The sequence below is a fragment of the Suncus etruscus genome, chromosome 7 (assembly GCF_024139225.1).
Source record: "Suncus etruscus isolate mSunEtr1 chromosome 7, mSunEtr1.pri.cur, whole genome shotgun sequence".
In the NCBI taxonomy this organism is placed as follows: Eukaryota; Metazoa; Chordata; class Mammalia; order Eulipotyphla; family Soricidae; genus Suncus; species Suncus etruscus.
In genome coordinates this window covers 5,513,907-5,536,841 of record NC_064854.1, presented here as the reverse complement: position 1 = coordinate 5,536,841, position 22,935 = coordinate 5,513,907, and the positions used below count along the sequence as shown (strand labels likewise).

Genomic DNA, 22,935 nt, shown 5'->3' with positions numbered 1-22,935 from the left:
GGCCATTTTCAGCAGTGCAAAATGTTTACTCCTGGCTCTGCATTCAGGAATTTCTCCTGGTCGGCAGAAGGGATCATGTAGGGTCTGAGGGTTTGAATTGATTAGCCTAATTGATTTGGATACTACCCTTCCCACAGTATTATCTCCAGCCCCTACAAGGATGTTTTTGTTTTGTTTTTGTTTCATTTGGGGCCACACCCGGTGACGCTGCAGGGGTTACTCCTGGCTATGCGCTCAGAAATCTCTCCTGGCTTGGGGGACCATATGGGACGCCCTCCTAGGCTAGCGCAGGCAAGGCGTAGACGCCTTACAGCTTGCGCCACCACTCCAGCCCCACAAAGATGCCTTTGAAGAGACAACCATTAAAGGTTAACCTAGAATAAACAAATGCCATACATTAAATAAAATAAACAAGCTAAAACTAAAATTATTGTGGATGAATTAAGTCAAAATAGACCAGCAAGAGTGTGTAGGACTGTCTTTCAACTGGCTGACCAGAGTTGAATCCAGGCTATCCCATACTGCCTGCCCAGTCCTATCAGGAGTGATTCCTGAATGCAGAGGTAGGAGTAACACCTGAGCATCACTAGGAATGGCCCAAATAAATGGCCAATAAGTAAGTAAGCTAATAATACTACATTTGTTTTGTCCTTTAGGGCTATAATCTCTTTAAAACTATTTTTTATGTTCTAAGGCTACACTTGTCCATGGTCAGGTTTTCCTCTGGGCTATGTGTTCACAGATCACTCATTGCCAAGCTAGGGAGACTGTTATGGGGTCTGGAAACTGAAGCTTGGTTGGCCTCTTGTGAGGCTAATGTCCGACCTACTGCACTGCTACTCCAGCACGTTAAACACATTTTAAAATGTCGTTGATCAAGAGGTATTTTGGGTTAATGTGTAGAGCTTGCATTAATGAATAAGAATTACCACATACTCCAGAAACAATATGAACAACCGTGTTTCCATTAAATGTTGACACCATTTGTTTTTGTAAATAAAATATATTTAATTTGGGCAGAACAGTGATTTATATGTTAATATTTCAAAACTATACTTTGCATTTAATAAATCACTGAATACGTTAAAATAATGGCCTAAAAGCACGCTTTTGCTCCAAACACCATGCTGTTATTGCATTGAAGGCAGTGAGTTCCATCACGAGGGTTATAAGACCCAGGACTGCAGATCACTGTGAATAAAAAATAACTTAATAAGTATATTTTCCTAAAATGTCATAAGTTAATTTTAAATGTAGATACATTTTTAAAGAAAATTAGTTTTTTCTGTATTAAATATAACTGTTTTAGTATTAGAGAGGTTTTAGCTGTAAAGCCTTAAAATAAACATTTGAATATTTAATTGTAGTAATATATATATATATATATATACAGCATATTTATCATCTTAACCATTTTAAAGCTTTTAGCTGAGTAGTATCATACGAAGAACTACAGCTTATCTACAGAATTTTTCTATCTGGGAGAAACCAACACCTCACCATTTCTTCTTTGCCTCAGCTCTATTCGCTACCATTCTAATAATCTTTCCTATGAGTTTTATTTATTAAAAGTTTTAACTAATGAGCTGAGATCTGAGCAGAAATGTAAAATATTTATAATTCTCATGGATTATCCTGCAATGATATCAGAAGCTACAGACATCAACACGACAGGTGAAAACAAATGTGACTAAAAGAAACATAGAATTATTCCTCAGATGCAGAAAGAGATAAAATAATAAGAATCATTCCTTGCATTTTTAAAATTTGAGGTGCTTGTATCGTACTTCTAATAGTTTCCCAGTTTTAAGACCCTTATCCGTTGCAGCTAAGTAAGCTATTTTAGAAAAAATTCTCAGTCAAAATTAAAATCTATAATAAGTGATCATCTCCAATATTAGGACACTACTTATGATAATGTCGATATCTCTGCATTACAGAAAATAAAGAATGGAAAGAAGCAAGCTCAAATGCCATCTGTCATAGAACTCTGAATCTACCAAACTTCTCAATTATCATTACATTTTTCTCACTTTAACAGTTAAAAACCACTCAATTACTAGTGTATTAATAATAACATACTATTATTAACAGATGACTTTGAAAGAGAATGAACTCTGTGTATTAATGGCTCTTTCAATAAAATTTCAATCATAGTGGGGCATGAATGCCAGATGTTGCCATTGATTTTCAAGTTGGGATGAATTTCTGATAATCCCGTTTCCTTATTCTATGCAGATTTAGTCAGTCAAGGATTCAAACAGTATTAACAGAACACCTAAGGCATGATTATTATGAACCATCAAATAAATTTTTCTGGCATGCTCAGTTAATCAACGTACTTTTTGTATCCTGATATCATCAGACTTAGAATTTAAATATCATCATACTTAGAATTTCTTTTTTGAAAAATAAAATATTTCAATGCTATTCAAAGAAACTATTTTCTTTTTTGTTTGTGTCGTTGTTGTTTGTTGTTGTTCTTTTAGTTTTGGGCCACACCTATTGATGCTCAAGAGTTACTCCTGGCTATGCACTCAGAAATCGTTCCTGTCTTGGGGGGACCATATGGGAGGCCTGGTGATCGAAGTCGGGTCAGTCCTAGGCTAGTGTTTGCAAGGCAGATGTTTTACCTCTCATGCCATCACTCTGGCCCTAAGCAATTATTTTCTTTTTTAACTTTTGATTGGAACATGTGAATTATAAAGATATAAAATTATTCAGAGTTGAGTTTCAGGTGTATAATTTTCCAATACCAATCTCTTCACCAGTGTCCATTTCCCTTCACCTATGTACCTAATTTCCCCAATAACTCCAGGTCTGCTTCTATGCAAGTACTTTCTTGTCCTTTTATTCTCTTTCCTTTAGGACTGTGGTTTATCGTACAGTTGTTGATGGTGTATCATGCAAATCACTTTACCTTCTTTCAGCACAAAGTCCTACTCCAAGTGACCACATCCTTTCACAATTGCTATTGTTCCCTTCCATGCCCTGTCTTCCTCACCCCACCAAATAGCAAGCTAGCTTTTTCTGAGCTTGGGCTCTCATGCTGTTTCTTTCTATTTGACATAGTAAGAACACTTCTTGGTGTAGAACTCAATATAAGAACGATGCAGAAAAAGCATTGCACACTTATATTCCTTGCAACACTATGACACTAATCAAAATCTGGCAACAACCCACTTGCCCAAAAATAGATGCTTGGGCAAAGAAGTTATGGTACATATACACAATGCAATACTACTAGGTCATCAAATAGTCATGTATTTTGCTACCTTGTGGATAGATTTGGAGAATAGAAAGCCGAGTGAAGTTAATCAGAGGAAGAACACTTAATAATATCTCTCAGATGTGGTGAATAAGGGAAAAGTTGGGGAATAATAAATACCTATTGGAAAATATTTTCAATTTCTTAGTATTCTAAAGTTTTAATAGACATTCTATCCGGTGAAGAAATATTTCAAATAAAACAAAGAAAGTTCTTTAACTAAATAAAAAATAAAAAAATAAATAAAATAAAGATAAAAATTCAGCAATAACTAAAAATAAAACTGAAAGAGTGGGAAAAAGAAAGTTAAGTAATTTACTGCATTAATAAAATATTTAAAATCATAATACAGATATCAAAATATTTTTTCAAATACGTTATATTTTGTCTCAAAATTTCTTAAAGCACAATATGAAGATGTTGAGAAAGATATTGTAGTCACAAGTCAATCATATATGAAAAAGAAAACTCTCAATGTAGTTTTATATGCATATTTTATATTAATCAACACAAATAGAAAAATAATCTAACCCTAAATTTGATGTTATAGTATACTGTCACAATTAACCCAAATATGGCACAAAAATACAAACATCCACTTTTATTTTATTTATCAATAAAAATGTTTTCAACAATCTATTCTACTGAATTACTTGCTTATATACACTTATAAGCATATAAGTGTATATATTCTTATACATCACATTAAGTATTTTGTAAATGCAATTTAATGTCAAAATAATATTGACTGAGAAGGACTTTAGCCTAGGGTAGAGTTTTTCTTATTGGTCCCAGGATAAGTTCTGCCCAGTCATAGTTGTCAAAGTCAGTCTTCTGTAGTTAGAGCTCTTGGCCTTTGCACAGATCAAAGGACAACATGTTTTCTGATATCATCTTACTGTTAGGTGATGTGATAGGACAACCTGCTCCCAGATCAAGTTGATGTCGTTTCCTCGTTGTCAGGATGTCATATCAGAACTGGCACAAGTTGGTGCCAGAGTGATGTTAGAAATTTCCTAGGGAATATTGGTTCCTCCTGGTGTTGTTGCAGAGAACTATATCAGTTCTACGTCTGGGATCTGGCTTTGGTTCTGCTTGGTACAAAAACTGAGAAGAAAAAGTCTTTCCTGGGATAAAGTCTCAGGCCAAAACCAGAGCACAGAGACTGTGTATTCTGTCATTCTTACCCACAAATGCACCAGCAATATAATATATCACCACATGCTTTTGTATAGGCACAATAAAAAAGGGGAAAGCTTATGCACAGAAATAATATCTTATCTTCTAGGGAAAAGAACGCTTACTTTTTATGATACAGGGGCACCTCCCATCCTGAACATGTGTCATGTGGATACAATTCAGTCTCCATAAAATTGGACAGGGTTTGTGCAACCCCGAACCCCAAACCCCAGACGTAAAATGGTGTCATTTTTAACTTCCCCTTAAGCCAGCTCTTCTCTAAGGCTTTTAGGTAAGCAACAGTACAATTCTGACACAAAAGGCATGCAGCCCAGAAGAACGAGTGAACAATGTTATCAAATGTCTAACAATGATGTAAAGGACAGCTCTCCATGTTACAAGTTTTTTTCCAATGAAGGAAAATCTAGAATCTGCCTCATTTTTTTGAGTATGACATTAAAGCATTTTTATTAATAATTTTTATTTTGACCAAAGTGATTTTTATAGTCTGTAGAAGGACTCCTCCCATTTTTTGCTTGTTTGAATTTTTGGACCCTCCATATTACATTTTTTAACTCTTTTTTATATTAATGGCTAGGGAAATCTGTGGGAATATTTCTTATAAAGAGCTTTTACAGAACCAGAGTCCTGGAGGAAGATATTGTGACTGAAGAATCACAAACTCTGAGATGTTGGAGAAATTCAGATATTTGAAAAGTTAAGAATATAGAGAATTCAGAAAAATATATCAATAAAGGACTCAATGAAACTATGTTAAAAATTATTATTAAAGAAATACAAATAAGGGGCCAGGTGGTGGAGCAGCAGTGGGCGTTTGCCTTGCATATGGTGGACCTAGAATGGACCATGGTTCGATCCCCGGCATCACATATGGTTCCCCAATCCAGGAGCGATTTCTGAGCTTATAGCCAGGAGTAACCTCTAAGCATCACAAGGGTTGTAATCTAAAACCGCAAAAAACAAACATAAGGAAGAAGAAAGAAAGAAAGAAAGAAAGAAAGAAAGGAAGGAAGGAAGGAAGGAAGGAAGGAAGGAAGGAAGGAAGGAAGGAAGGAAGGAAGGAAGGAAGGAAGGAAGGAAGGAAGGAAGGAAGGAAGGAAGGAAGGAAGGAAGGAAGGAAAGAAAGAAAGAAAGAAAGAAAGAAAGAAAGAAAGAAAGAAAGAAAGAAAGAAAGAAAGAAAGAAAGAAAGAAAGAAAGAGAGAGAGAGAAAGAAAGAAAGAAAGAAAGAGAGAAAGAAAGAAAGAAAGAGAGAAAGAAAGAGAAAAAAGAAAGAAAGACAGAAGAAAGAAAGAAAGAAAGTAAGAAAGAAAGAAGAAAGAAAGAAAGAAAGAAAGAAAGAAAGAGAAAGAAAGAAAGAAAGAAAGAAAGAGAAAGAAAGAAAGAAAGAGAGAGGAAGGAAGGAAGGAAGGAAGGGAGGAAGGAAGGAAGGAAGGTCTATGTCACTGAGCTCACTAGAAATCAAATCTCTTCTCTAAAATATTGACAGTCTGAAAGCTCATATGTTTATTCATGTAGAATACATAGGGAATATTCCAATTGGCTAAACTCTGGTGATTGAACCCCATATCAATTGTCAAGTGGATTCTCTCAAAAGATGCTTGAATATTTTTGGACATGTTAGAACATTTCTACTCTGAAGCTTAAAATTCTAATCTGAAACATGGTGGGGGGTATCCCCTAAATCCAAATTTTCACAAGTTGAAGTTGGTGAAAAAGGAACTCTGGTGGCTAGAAAATCAATATACTAAGAAGTTCAACAGAACTAATAACATGACAGAAGCCTATCACAGAGTAGCAGCAAATGTGTCATGTGTCAATTATTTTCAGAGGTGCTTGAGCACAATACTTACTCATGATGGGGCACTCGTGAATTAGTTGGCTGGTAGCAGCTAAGACATCAGAGGCCTATCTAAATACACACAGTATCACACCACAATGTGCCACCCAAGTTTGCTAAATTTCAGCTCTACAAATACAACCTATAGTGGAATGTACAGAAGCTATGAAGATCAGCTCACTGAACAACTATTATTTAGTACAGATGACAAAATTATTTCCTGGGAACTCTGGGCTTTGACAGCAGCAATTAAAAACCATGGTTTAACCAAGGCCAGAAAGACTTCAAATCTATAATATCTATAAAGAACTTGTCATGTAAATCCCAGATATCACATTGTTTCAAAGAGATTCAGAGTCAGCTTGATTTGTGAATGTCTCAGTTCACTTCCTATGGCAGTTTGTACTGCACAATTCATAACCCTCATGTAACATCAGGGAACAATACAAAAATGGAGAAATGTAGCTGTTTTGATGAATTGAAAAAAAAGTCCAAAGAAGTCTAAAACACACCAAAACTTTCTCCACTCTCCACAGATAACTTCAAAGCAGCAATACTACTGGCATTTAATGAACTATAGTGGAAAAAAGCTTCTAGAAGATTTGAAAGAAAAAAAATTACTTGAACAGGAATAGAATAATATGGCTGAAATGAAAAACATCTTAGTCAGTCCTGGCAGCAGAATGGTAAAAAGGATTAAACTTGAAACAGTGACCTTAATGACAAGGTACGGGACATATTCAACAGAGGGGAAAAATATAAAAAAAATCAATACAACATTATAAACATTGTATATTTTATGGTACCTAAAAAAGAAAAATATTGGCTTGTCAAAGAAATTCAAAAAGAGAGAGGGACGAGAGAGAAATTCTTGTGGAATAAATAATAGTTTAGAACTTAACACAACTCAAGGATATATACTCTGATCCAGAAATCTTAAGGAATTGCAAATAAAATATATATACAACGTTGATTTCAAATGGAAAGGGTCAAAGAAAAGGACAACTAGACCCTGAAGAAAACAAGCAAATACTCAATTATTAGATTCCAATCATTAGATTCCAATACATATATTTCCAATTAGGGCTCTAGGGAAAAAAATAATGGCGTTTTAGTCATATAGTTATACCAGATTTTCACATCCATAGTTTTAAACCCAGCTAACAACAGCAAGTGTAAATCTCAGTTATTTAATAAAGTGTGCAGAAAGACCAAAAGCAGATAGAGAAACAAATAAAAGAAAATTGCAGGCCAGTCTCCCCGATGAACATTCTTGCAGAACTTCTCAATAAAATCTTAGCTAATAGAATATAATAGCATATCTTAATCCTTGATATGGAATGATGGTTTAACAGAACAGAAATTATATAGTCCACCATATCAATGAAAGATAAAATAATGTGCTGTATCAATTGGTTCAGAGAAAGTTTTTGTTTTGTTTTGTTTTGTTTTGTTGTTGTTGTTGTTGTTGTTGTTGTTTTTGGGCCACACCCGGCGGTACTCAGGGGTTACTCCTGGCTGTCTGCTCAGAAATAGCTCCTGGCAGGCACGGAACACCCTATGGGACACCGGGATTCGAACCAACCACCTTTGGTCCTGGATCGCTGCTTGCAAGGCAAACGCCACTGGGCTATCTCTCCGAGCCCTAGAGAAAGTTTTTGACAAGAGTCAACTTTCAAAAACAGGAGTGGAAGGAATCTTTATACAAGATAGAAATGGCTATCTAAAACAAATCCACTCGCATTTTCAATGGAAAGAAAAAGCATTCCCTCTAAGATCAAGTACAAAACAAAGATGTTCACTATCTTCACTATTGTTCATTTTTGTTAGTTTTTGGTTTTTTTTTTGTTTCTTTCACTATTGTTCAATATAGTTTTATAAGTCATAGAAGAGCCATCAGGCAGACAAAAAAACTCAAAGTGATTCTAATTGTAAATGAGTGAGTTAAATTTTCACTATTTTCAGATTATATTATAATATACATAAAATGCTGTATGAGTCCATTAAAAAATTAGGGCAATTAACCCATGAAAAAAAATCAATACAAAAAGTCTGTGGCATACCTGTATGCAAAAAAAAAAAAAATGAGCAAGACAAAAGGACCAGGTGTACTCCATTCAAAATTGTGTCCCAAAACATACGTATCTAGGAATTAACAAAATATGTGAAAAATCTATTAAAAAAACCCTTAAAATACATTAGATATTTAAGAAAACATTAGGAATTATAAAGATATTCTATTTTCTTGAATTAGAACTAATGTGTTCAAATGGCTAAACTACTTATGTAATTATATAATTCAGTACAATCACATTCTGAATTCCAATGACATTTTTCAAGATTAGAGTAGTCAATAATCAGGATTATATGGAACTACAGACACATCAAATAGCCAAAGTCAGACTGAGAAACAAGAAATAAGGAGGCATCTCTTCATCTATACTAATTAATGCAAACAAGGTACTAGAATAAGGTTTGATTACCTGGCCTATGGGTGCACATAAAATACCCAGAGGAAAAGCCCTGTATCTATACTCAACTAATTTTTGACGAAGAGTCTCAGTAGATCAGTGCTTCTCAATTCTTTTCTGTCATGCACCCCTAAGAAGAAGAAAACATTTTTGCACCCCCCCGCACGGCTGTAAACAGTATCTTTATTTAAAAAAAACTGTAACCTGCAAAACAAAAATATATAAAATAATTTGAGCTGATTTTTAATCAGAGGTGATATCTGGATTAATGGCTACAATGAGCACGTTTTGCAATGCATAGCTTTTCGAAGCAGGACACAGTGACTCTCAGCTCCAGAGACATAGAGACAAAAACACGGGGCTTAACTTGTTAGGACAGTGTTTGCTGAGGTCAAACGTGCCCCCCTTTAAGGAGCCTCGCACCCCTCCGGGGGGCGCCCCACTATTCGAGAAAAACTGCGATGAAGGGGAATAACAGATGTCTTGAGAAAAAAAATAGGGACTCTGTATAGCCATATCTAAAAATGAAACTGGATGACTATCTCACTCCTTACACAAAACTTAATTAAAAGTCGATGAAAGACATTGAGATTAGAATATTATTCATAAAATATTCAAAGAAAATCTAGGTAGAAAGCGCCAAAAGATTTGAACCTCAAAAATATTTTAATTATATTACTCCTCTGGCAAGGGTAACAGAAAAAAAGGGAGTTCATCAAATCAAAATATTTATTCACATCTAAATAGATATCAGATAAATTAAAGACACAACTAAATAGGAAAAAGAAAAAATATTCAGACTCACCAATAATATATAGTACTAATATCCAAAATATACAATGAGCAACCAAAATAAATTCAAGATTCCTATGAAAAAGGGTCAAAAGAAATGAAGTTTCTGAAGAAGACAGTATCCAAGGAATACGCAAAGTAATTCTCATCATAAGTCTCATCACTTATTTATCATAAAAATCCAAATCAAGATTACAATGATATATCATCTCAGACTTGTCAGAATGAAACACATATTTAAAAAAACACCAGGAAAAACACTGAGTTAGTAGGAATATATTTTGAAAGAAACTCTGTGGGAATATTGCCTGAATCAATCCCTGCAGAGAAGAGTATAAAGGTTTCTCAGAAAAAGAGAAATGGAGCTCCTAGACAACCAAGAAATTCAAGTTTTGTAATCTACCTTCAGGATTCAAAGCATTCATCTAAGGAACATATGTGTGCCAAGATTCATTGTAGAATTCACAATAGATAAGATATGGAATCAAACCACTTGCTTAACGACAGAAGAAGGTATATGTAAACCAAAATAGTAATAATGAAATCATGTATTTAGATGTCACTGGAGAGGATTATGTTGAATACAACGAGTCAGAAGAAAAAAGAAAAACACTGGAAACTTCACACATTTCATTTTATGAAGAATATCAGGAGGAAGGAATGTAGAGTTTAAAACAGATTACCTCTAATCTCTGATTAAGGATAAATAATATAAATAAATGAATCAGATAAATCTCTGATTAAGGATAAATAAAAGAGCCAGGGCAGAAATGAAAGAGAAGGATGGGAGAGTTGAAAAATGATGGGTGGAAAGTAACAGAGATAGGAGTTAGGTGCCTATAGTATATGTACAGATATACATGTATAAGCCACAGGTTGAACAATGCTTTAAGCTCAAGATCCAAACTGTAATTGCTAAACTTAAAATATGTTGAGGGGTGATAAAGAACCTGAAGACATTGGTAAAGTAAACTAAACACTGCTAATGGTAACAAATGGTGGTGGTAACAGTGGTGTTGTTATAACACTGTACTTCTGATATTCAATTATGAATAATAATGCAAATAGTTTCAAATATGAAAATATTAAGGTGATTTAATATTTAATACAAATTTTAATGTGCTTTGCCAAAAATATTTAAAACTTGCTTGAAGAAATATAAAGTATACCTTCAAATTCATATTAAATATAAATAGGCCCTGAATAGATAAAATGCATTCTTTTTTTTTAATAATATTTAAGAACCATGATTACAAACATGATTGTAGTTGGGTTTCAGACATAAAAGGATTACCCCCTTCACCAGTGCAACCTTCCCATCACCAATGTCCCCCATCTTCCTCCTCCCCCACACCTGTATTTGAGACAGGCATTCTACTTTTCTCACTACCATTATCATGATAGTTGTCAGTGTAGTTATTTCTCTAATGGCACTTCAATCTTTGTGGCGAGCTTCCTATCATGCACCAGTCCTTCCAGCCCTCATCTCTATTGTCTCTGGGTATTACAATAATGTCTTATTTTTCTTAAAACCTATAGATGAGTGAGACTATTCTATGTCTATATCTCTCCCTCTGACTTACTTTACTCAGCATAATAGTTTCTATGTACATCCATGTATAGGAAAATTTTATTACTTCATTTTTCCTGATGGCTGCATAGCATTCCATTGTGTATATGTACCACAGTTTCTTTAGCCACTGTTGAAGGTCATCTTGGTGGTTCGAGAGTCTGGTTATTGTAAATAGTGCTGTAATGAATTAGGTGTGAGGAAAGCATTTTTGTATTGCGTTTTTAGTGTTCCTAGGGTATATCCCTAGGAGTGGTATAGCTGGATCATATGAGAGCTTTAAATAAAAAATTATAAACTCAAGTTTAACAATTTTAAAACTTGGTACAAAGTTTTTATTAAAAATAATTCCATATATTTATGCATAAATGATTATTGTTTTAGTGCACCACATCAAAATACACTTTTTTCAGCAAAAAGTTCTGCAGAAAGTGAATTTTATGGCTTGAACTTCACAATAATATATGTAAGAATGAAGCTCTGGCTTAAAACTAAGAGTTTAGGGGCTGGAGTGATAGCACAGCAATAGGGCATTTGCCTTGTATGTGGCTGTTCTATGTTTCCCTGAGCCAGGAGCTACTTCTGAGCACATAGGTTGAAAACATTCTAAAAGAAAATATCAGGCAAAATTATAACTTTGAGTATAGCAATGGATATTCAGAGGTGACAATAGAGAATAGGTATATTAGGTGAATTAAAATTGGAATTACAAAGTTTTAAGAGTGTATTAGAAGATACTTTCAAGACTGTTCAAAGTCAAGAAAATTTTAGCAGGCTTTGATTTGATGTACTAATTAAATATAGTATCTAATGAAGTAGACCTCAAAGAATCTAAATGAAAACTAAAAGCCTTCTCTCTAAATCCTGATACAAGACAAGGCTGTCCACTATCACCACTTCTATTCAACATAGCACTGGAAGTACTTGCTATAGCGATTAGGCAAGAAAAAGATATCAAGGGAATCCAGATAGGAAAGGAAGAAGTCAATCTCTCACTGTTTGCAGATGACATGATACTCTACTTAGAAAACCCTAAAGACTCTACCAAAAAGCTTCTAGAAACAATAGACTCCTATAGCAACGTGGCAGGCTACAAAATTAACATGTATAAATCAATATATTTTTATACACCAATAATGATAGGGAAGAAATGGACATTAAGAAAACAACCCCATTCACATTAGTGTCACACAAAATCAAATATCTTGGAGTCAACTTGACCAAACATGTGAAGGACCTATACAAAGAAAACTATAAAACCCTGCTCCAAGAAATAAGAGAGGACACATGGAAATTGAAACACATACCCTGCTCATGGATTGGCAGTATTAACATCATTAAAATGGCAATACTCCCCAAAGAATTATACAGATTTAATAAAGCATTATACAGATTTAATGTGATCCTTCTAAAGATACCCAGGACATTCTTCAAAGAAGTGGATCAAATATTTTTGAAATTCATTTGGAACAATAAACACCCTCAAATAGCTAAAGCAATCTCAGTGGGAAAAGGAATATGAGAGGCATTATTTTCCCCAACTTTAAATTATATTACAAAGCAATAGTTATCAAAACAGCATGGTATTGGAATAAAGACAGACCCTCAGATCAGTGAAATAGGATTGAGTCCTCAGAGAATGTTCCCCAGACATTCAATCACCTAATGTTTGATAAAGAAGCAAGAAATCCTAAATGGAGCAAGAAAAGCCTCTTCAACTCTTCAGTGGTGTTGGCACAACTGGCTATCCACTTGAAAAAAATTGCACTTAAACTCCCAGCTAACATCATGTATGAAGGTAAAATCCAAATGAATTAAAGACCTTGATATCATACCTGAAACCATAAGGTATATAGAACAACACGTAGGTAAAAGACTCCAGGACATTGAGGCTAAAGGCATCTTCAAGGAGGAAACTGCACTCTCCAAACAAGTTGAAGCAGAGATAAACAGATGGGAGTAATGAAGCTGAGAAGCTTCTGCACCTCAAAGGAAACAGTGCCCAGGATACAAGAGCCACACACGGAGTGGGAGAAATTATTCACCCAAAACCCATCAGATAAGGGGCTAATCAGAACTTTACAAGAAAAAACATCTAATCCCATCAAAAAATGGGGAGAAGAAATGGACATACACTTTGACAAAAAAGAAATACAAATGGCCAAAAGGCACATGAAAAAAAAATGCTCCACCTCACTAATCATCAGGGAGATACAAATCAAAACTATGAGGTACCATCTCACCCATAGAGATTGGCACACATCACGAAGAATGAGAACAAGCAGTGTTGGCGGGGATTTGGAGAGAAAGGAACTCTTATCCACTGCTGGTGGGAATGCTTTAGTCCAGCCTTTATAGAAAGCGATATGGAGATTCCTCCAAAACCGGAAATTGAGCTACCTTACGATCCAGCTATACCACTTCTAGGGATGTACCGTAGGAACACAAAAATACAATACAAAAATTCCTTCCTCACACCAATATTCATTGCAGTGGTATTTACAATAGCCAGACTCTGGAAACAACCAAGGTGCCCTTTAACAGATGAATGGCCAAAGAAACCATGGTACATATATACAATGGAATATTATGCAGCTGTCAGGAGAGATGAAGTCATAAAATTTTCGTATACATGAATGTACATGTAATCCATTATGCTGAGTGAAATAAGTCAGAAGGAGAGAGATAGATGCAGAATAGTCTCACTCATCTATGGGTTTTAAGAAAAATAAAAGACATTCTTGCAATAATTTTCAGAGATAAAAGAGAGGAGGGCGGAAAGTTCCAGCTCACTACATGAAGCTCACCATAAAGAGTGATGAGTGTAGTTAGAAAAATAACTACACTGAGAACTATCCTAACAATGTGAATGAATGAGGGAAATAAAAAGCCTGTCTTGAGACAGGTGGGGGTGGGTGGGGAGGAGGGAGATTTGGGACATTGGGGATGGGAATGTTGCACTGGTGAAGGGGGAATGTTCCTTACAAGACTGAAACCCAGCCACAATCTATTTTTGCAATCAAGGTGTTTAAATAAAGATCTTAATTAAAAAAAAGAAAAAACAGCTTGTTACATACAGTAAAGAGTGAAGTCATTAAGAAATAAAAATATGTTAGGGATATGTTAAAGAGTGGTATTGCTATATATTCAAAGCACAGATTTACCAACACTGAAAACATGAGACCTAAGCTGCAATCACCAAACTGTCATGTAATGCCTCCTTTGGGCTTTGGGATATGATGGAGTATGAAAACAATGGTGATGGGGATTTGACACTATAATGAAATTGGTGTTGAAATTTCATATGCCTAAATCTCACCTTATCAATAATTTTGCAAAACATCATTCTATAAATTAAAAAAGAAAAATTGCAATCTTCATACTATGTATCTAATTGCTGTTTCAAAACAAATGGCATAAAGTATAAATAATTAAATCCATACTATTAAATTCAACATTAAGTTTTAAAAACTTACATAACAAATGGAAATTCAAATAATAGCAGCACATATGAATATTTCTATAGCCTAAAATATTAAAATAAATATATTTCAATAGAAAATCATAATATTCATCAATATAGCACATATTTTGATTTATACATAACTTTTTAGATTAAGTAGAATAGTGTTTTCAAACGGAAAAAATAGCTGGAAGTCAACAACAGAAATATGTACTGACATGACCAAATATGTGGGAATATAGTCCTGGGATTAGCTATATGGCTTAGAGATAGAAGACATCTCTCTTGCATATTTGAGATCCTAGGTTTGATTCTCCACTTCTCCAAGGAAAGAAAAAAGACAAATTAGGAAACAGTACTAAATCATCACTGAACTGATTACTAATAAAATTAAAATTAAAGAGTGGCTTTCTTTATTTTAATTCTATTTTGTTATTAAAGACAGTGAAAGAAGAAGTGAGACTTGGAGGCTGTGTGTTTTATTAGCTGCTTTCATTGATTACATTTTGTTTTATTTTTCAGTGGGGCTCAAATTCAGAACCTCAGTGAAGCAAGCCCCTGGAATCATTGAAGGCTCAAGAACAGCAATAAAAATTAAATTACTGCATTTTTGTCAAAGAAGAGATCATGACAATGATAGTTGAGAATACGGAAATATATTTTCAATTGAAAATTATAGTATTCACCAAAATAGCTCATAGTTTGAACTCTAAGTCATTTTTCAAAATAACTAGAATAGCATTTTTGAAACAGGACTGCAATAGCTGGAAGTCAACAACAGAATGATGTAGTGACAGTGACCAAATATGTGGATAAGAACTGGTTGCTGAAAGAAGGTAATGTGATATACACAATACCCCTTTAGTAACAAATAGGTAATTTTAGCAAGCCACATGTCTAAAATAAAAAGAAAAGGAGAGAGAAAAGGAGAGAGAAAGAAAGAAAAAGAAAGGTGTCTGCCACAGAGGCATGCAAAAGGGAATCCAGGGAAACTGTGGAGGGAAATGAATACTGGTACAAGGTCTGATACATATTATGACTAAAACTCAATCATGGACAATTTCGTGATTGTATCTCACAATGAGTCAATAAAATTATTTAAAAATAAATGTAAAAGAATAAATAAATTAGTATAGTTACAAAGCAACATTAGAGTTTTAAATAATTATAAAAGAAACTTGAATTACATTAAATCAATATTCTGGAATTATCTTGCTAGAAATGAAAGGATGACTACATGAAATTTTAAATAAAAATAAAATTGTGGGGGGTCTGAGTTTTCTTTTTCGCATGTGGCTGACTAAGTGTCCAAACACCACTTGTTGAAGACTTTACTTGCTCCACTTGTGGTTTTTGCTCCTTTATCAAAGATCAATTGATTTTATGTATTGTTTGAATATTCAGATCTATTTTATTGATCTAAGGGCCTGTATTCCTACTGGAATACATTCTATTTTAATGATTATTGCATTGTAACGCAATTTAAAGTTGGAGACAATGATGCCTGCCAACTCCTTTTCCCTAAGGATCACTTTAGCTATTTGTGGGCATTTATTGTTCCAGATTAATTTCAGGGGTCCACTTCTTTGATCCGCTTCTTTGAAAAAATGTCATGGGTAACCTTAGAGGGAATATATTAAATCTGTTTAATGCTTTGGAGAGTATTGCCATTTAATGATTTTAATCCTCCCAATTCATGATTATTGGTTATATATAACTGTTTCCTTGTGTCCTATTTTATTTCTTAAAGAAGTGCTTTGTAGTTTTTTGGTACAGGTCTTTCACACTTTTATTTAACTTAATAGTTTAACTTAATTTAACTTAACTTTTGATTTAACTTAATCAAAGGTATTGGAGTTTCTGTGTCACTACTGTGTAAGCAACTATTTTTTAAACTATCCTCTATCTTTATTTGTATATAAAAAGTCAATGGATTTTTCCATGTAACTTCTGTAGACTACCATTTTGCTATACAAATCTATTATTTCTAGAAGCTTTGGTAGAGTTTAGGATTTTCTAAATATAGTATCATATTATCTGCAAACAGTGAGAGCTTGACTTCCTCCTATCTGAATTGCTATAGCAAGTACTTTCAGTAGTATTATTTTTTCCTTTTGTTGTTATGGTGTATTACGTCGATTGACTTGTGAATGTTAAGCTACCCTTCCATCTCTGGAGCAAATCCTATGATTTCATGGTGTATTACCTTCTTGATGAGAGCATAAATCCTACTTGCTAGGCTTTTGTTGAGGATCTTTACATCTGTTTTCATCAAGATTATAACTCTGTGTTTCACTTTTCTGTGACATCTCTGCTTTCGGTTTGAGGGTGATGTTAGTTAGCTTTGTAAAACTATTTGGGAGTGTTTCTGATTTTTCAATTTATTCTCTTTTTTTTTTTTCTGGTTTTTAGGGCCACACCCATTTGATGCTCAGGGTTTACTCCTGGCTAAGCACTCAGAAATTGCCCCTGGCTTGGGGGGACCATATGGAACAGTGGGGGATCGAACCACAGTCCTTCCTTGGCTAGTGCTTACCTCTAGCGCCACCTCTCCGACCCCTCAATTTATTCTCTTTAACACCATTCTCAAAGGCCAAATCAAAATGGATTAAAGACCTTGATATAAGACTTCAAATTATAAGGTATGTCGAAATAAACAGACAAAAAACTCCATGACATGAGACTAAAGGCATCTTCAAGGAGGAAACATCACTGTCCAAGACCTTGAAAATAAATATAAACAAATAGGACTACATTAAACTGAGAAGCTTCTAAAATTCAAAGAAAACAGTGTCTATGTTACAAAGGCAATCTAGATAAATGGAGAAACTATTCACTCAATACCCACCTAATAAGGGGCTAATATCTATAATATTTAAGGTACTGACAGAACTCAACAAGAAAAACAACACCTAGCCCCATCAAAAATCAGGGAAAAGAAAGAAACATTTCATCAAAGAAGAAATACAGATGGCCTAAAGGCAAATGAAAAAATACTCCACTAAAGCTCAGGGTTATGAAAATCAAAACAATGAGGTATTTTCATACCACAGAGACTAGCATATGTCACAAAGAACAGGAACAACCAATGTTGGCATAGATGTGGAGATAGATAGACTCTCATTCACTGAAGAGCAGACTGCTCCAACCTTTTTAAAAAATAATATGGACATTCCTCAAAAATCTATAAATTTGACTTCCATATGATCAAGCAATAGCACTGTTAGGGATATAATTCAGGAACACAAAAAACACAATACAAAACTGCCTTCTGCACTTCTATATTAGTGAAGTACTATTTACAAATAGCCAGAATCTGAAAAAAAACCCAAATGTCTGCCAACAGATGAGAGGCTAAAAAATTTGTGGTACATCTCTACAATGTAATATTATGCAGCCATTAGGAAAAATAGATCATGAAATTTTTCTATACATGGATGGGCATGAAGATTATTATGCTGAGTGATATTAGGCAGAAGGGGGGATATAAAATAATCTCACTCATGTGGTATATAAGATAAATAAAAAACAGTATGTTAATAGTATACAGAGACAATAGACATGAAGGACAGACAACCAGACCATGATATGAAGCTTGCCACAAGTTGCAGTGAGTACAGTTAGAGCATTAATTGCACTAAAATTGCCATCAAATTGGAATTGATCACTCTGGACAAGAATTGGGTGCCTAGAGTGGATAAAGTGATAAGCATGCCATCTCCTCATCGACAACAGTACAAACCACAATGTCAGAAAAGAAAGTCTGAAGGAGTGAGAGAGAAGCAGAATATTTGTCCCAGAGATAGGCAGGGGCTGGGAGGGGCAGTAAGAAATGGGGGACATTAAAGGTGGGAAAGTTTCATTGGTGATGGACTGAAACCCAACTATAAACATTTCTGTAACCACTAAGCTTAAATAAATTACTGTTAAAAATAAAATAATATTTTAATGTATGAAACTATTAAATAGTAGAATAAAAATATTAATCAAACTAAAAAATGAATCTTTGACAAGAAACCATTACTAATGAATCTCCAACCAGAGGTAAGAAACTAAAATATTAGAGACAAATACGTTATGTTAGAAATAAATGAGAAAAGTTGGCATTTAGAGGTAAAATATCATAGTGAATTTATAGATTTAAACTTAAAAATTTATAAAAATACACACAAATTTAAAAAAAATTTAAAAATCAATAATATTCTGAGAAAATGTTAATAAAAATATTAACAAGAGAAAAACACAAGAAGCTAACTTCATGGGCCGGAGTGGTGGCACCAGCAGTAGGGCATTTTCCTTGCATGCACTGATGTAGGACAGACCACAATTTGATCCCCTGGCGTCCATATGGTCCCCTAAGCCAGGAGCTATTTCTGAGTGCATAGCCAGGAGTAACCCCTGAGTGTCACTGGGTGTACCCCCCCCACAAAAAAGGATAACTTCAAGATGAAAGATGTCTGAAATATCAGAAAAACATTCTAAGATAAATAAATTAACCAAAAAATAATAGAGGTAAATGTAAAACATTGGATCAAAAGTAAAATAGAGCTCAGGTACTTATACCACACAGTATCTACAGGTAAAGCCTACAGTTAACATTTAGTATCATACAAGAATCCAAAAAGAACTGTGTAACAACAAAAAATTCAGAAACATATAAAATTATATTGTTAGTAATATACATAAATCCATAATCTCAAAATTTGTAGAATCCAGGATGTCTGTTAAACTCAAACAGGATAAATCAGGACAAAACAAAGGAACTCATGCCCAGAAAAGCATAAAATTGAAATTCTGAATTTTTTTTTAAAACAAAGGCAAAAATGGGTTAAAAGGTCACAATTCACTATAGTGCATGCTTTTTAACTGAGACTTTCTGCTTAATCCATGGTACCAAAACACCGTGTGTGTACTCTAATCAAAACAAATGAAATAATTAAAACCTGAAAAGCAGTTGAAAAAATGGGCAAAGAATGTACAAAGACAATAAATATAAAATTATAGCCTTCTAGTAGATACCCATACAGGTCAGAAAACTGTAGAACCCTTAATGGATTGAAAACGAGAGAATTCCAACAAAACTGTATTTATACAGAAATTTATCAAAAAATAAGAAAAAGCAGTGCAATTGCTAGTACAGCTATTTACACACATCTTGTGTATAGCTGGTGCTAGTTCAGTCCCGGGCACCACAGGGTCCCCTGGCCACTATTGTCTATAAATCTGAAAGTCTCCAGCATCCCTTCGTTGATCTCTGCACCCTGGCACGGAAGAACCCTGTGATCACTGCAGTCCTGGCCTAGGCTTTGCACTGCTTGACCAGCTGACTGAACATCGCTAGGCGTTGTCCTTCCGAAGTCTCGTGAGCACTGCTAGTAATAAAGTAATTCAATAATTGAAAAAATAAAACAAAAGAAAAAACAGCTTATAATATAGAAAAATGGAGAATACTACTACAAAATTGACAAAGGAAAATTTTCAAATGAAAAAAAATCATTTATCATCTAAAATCAGAGTATCCATAATAAAAATATGTATAAATGTGAAAGACTATTTTCTTCTTAAGTGACTTATATGTCTTTATAACAACAATTACAATTGAATTGAGAAATTTTCATTGTACATGAATGAAACACCTATAAAATAGATGCTATCTTGAGCACGACTGAGTCTAATTTTTTATTGCCCCTGGCTTCTTCTGGGACCAAACACATAATTCTCAGGCAGGCTTTGCAGGCGAGTAGCACTAGAACTTGCTCTCAGATACCCAAATATCACTGAGGAGTACTTCATAAAAAATTATGTTACGAATAGTAATGAAGGTAGCATGTAAAGGTATATCAAGAACAATGTTTCTATATTTTATGTGCAATGGCATATTTGCAAATGCTAATATCTACCACAAACATTAGTGATTTTAGTGTAGCTGCAATGCAATGATAAATGATTTACAATAGTATAAAATTTAAAGACAAGAGGAACACAAACTATGGGAGACAAATAGGGATTGGAGACATAGTATGGCAAATAAGATGCTTGCCAACCTCACATGCAGCAAGCCTGAGTTTGGTTCACAGCGCTCCACCTGATCTCCCAGGGCCAGTCAAGGGTGCTTACTAACCACAGAGCCAGGAGTCAGCCCACAGCACATCTGAGGTGTGGTCCCAAAACAGTTAAAAAACATAAGAGATGGGCCAGAGAGATAGCATGAAGATAAAGCAGCTGCCTTGCATGCAGAAGGACAGTGGTTCGAATCCCGGCATCCATATGGTTCCCGAGCCTGCCAGGAGCGATTTCTGAGCGTAGAGGCAGGAGTAACCCCTGAGCACTGCAGGGTGTGACCCCCCCAGAAAAAAACAAACAAAAAAACATAAGAGATAAACAAAAAAAATAGTGGATAAACAATTTAATTGATAGGCAAGTTTTAATAAAAACATGTTTAAAATAATAATACTCAACATTAAGAAATTTGCGATATATATATAGATATGCACACAGATTCTATATCTATAGGAAGAAAGGGCTTCATGCAAGTAGCAAAGCTAAGAATAGTATTTGAGTATTTTGGAGTCTGAGTGATAGGACTGTGGGTAGGGTGTTTGCTTTATAAGCAACCAACCCAGGTTTAATACCTGGCATCCATGATGGTTCCCTGAGACACATCGCCAACAGAGTGAGCACTGGGCACAGAATCAAGAGGAAGGCCTGAAGAGAGCCCGCTTTGGTCCAAAGCAAACAAATAAGATATTTTTCTGATATGCAAACATAACACAAAATGAAAACATAACATTCATAAATTAAAAGTATTATCTTAATTATAAAATGAAAAGTTCAACAGGAACATGGCTACTGAAGCCTGTCTCAGAATAGAAAAACAACTAAAACATGATTTAAAATAAAATTCTACACTAAATACATGTATCTTAAACTATTTATCATACGATCTCCTTACATTTGTATAACACTATCAACTATCTAAAAGTACTCAGGGACCAGTAGGGGCATACTATTTAGTTCCAGGGACTAAAATTTAAGTCTCATACAAGTTTGCCTTATGTTCTATAAATAAAAGCATTTCTAAGGCCTTTCTTTAATTTAAATAGTATTTAAATAGTGTTGAACAATATAATTTGCTGTCAAAAACAACAAAATATCTAGGAAAAGTTCAAATATCAAAATATTTTGAATATAAAAATAGCATACTGTAATTAATATAATTACATTAGTGCAGACGTTAGAAGAAATTTTTCATTTTCTATGTTAAATTTACTAAAATAAAAGAAAATATATAGCCAGTTACTCCACAAGAAATTCCAATTCAAAAATTTCCTTGAAATATGTGATTTCAAGTAACTATTTAAGTGGCTTAAATTGTAGAGTATGGGCCTTGCATAGGTGAGTTATGGGTTAATTCCCCGATACCTCATGCTTCACTCCAAGAACCTCTGGTTTTCCCAGAACAATCCTAGGACTAGCACCACCCACCCATATATGAAGCTTAAAATTTATTCTTAAAAAATTTAAAGAATGGGCAGGATCAGGTGCAAGTTTAGCAATAAGTCTAGAGCTATGATCAATGAACAAATGTGATCATTATAAAAATAGGCAATGATGAATTAGAATCCTAATTTAAGACCTCCTCATCCGATAGTTCACCACCAATAACTCGATATAAGCCTATCAGATATGTATGAGGCCTACGTGACAATATGTACTAATTTTTGCTGAGACAAAACTAAATAAAGGACAGGCATATTTTAAATATGGAGGATTTATTATTTTAGACACATCAAAATACTCAAATTCTAAACTTATTGGTACATTCAAAAATCTGTTCTAAGTATCTTAAAACATTTCTATTGGTGGTGTTAAGTCTGATTCAAAAAAAATTTTGTTTTGTTTTGTTTTGGTTTTTGGTTTTTGGGTCACACCTGGCAGTGCTCAAGGGTTACTCCTGGCTCTATGCTCAGAAATCGCTCCTGGCGATTTCGGGGGACCATATGGGATGCTGGGATTTGAACCACCATCCTTCTGCATGCAAGGCAAATGCCCTACCTCCATGCTATTTCTCTGGCCCCCTGATTCAAGATTTTACATGAACAGTTAGTGAAATAGCAGAGTTGGAAGGGTGGAGCACCAAGTACATTTAGTCGGTCACTTTAAATCTTACTCATCTAAAAAGTAGTCCCCCAAACCCTCAGGCAGACTCTCTTCTCTTGCCCCTTCTCTCTCTCTGTATGCCCATGTAAAATCCAGTCAGGTAAGACTTAAGGCCTGGAAAGGCAACATATTTAGGAAAGGCTCACAAGTGGAGGCATATTGAGCACAGGATT

The 22,935-nt window shown here is 34.5% G+C and overlaps 1 protein-coding gene across 1 annotated transcript in view; it reads right to left on the bottom strand.

Annotated features, from left to right (window-relative positions):
* Positions 1 to 983: 983 nt before the first annotated feature.
* The window catches only part of ZPBP (zona pellucida binding protein), a 120,974-nt gene continuing 99,022 nt past the window's right edge, over positions 984 to 22,935 (bottom strand). The window contains exon 8 of the mRNA XM_049777029.1: positions 984 to 1,191. Coding sequence (XP_049632986.1) covers positions 1,097 to 1,191 — 95 coding nt within the window. The 3' untranslated portion in view covers positions 984 to 1,096. The remainder of the gene's footprint in view (positions 1,192 to 22,935) is intronic.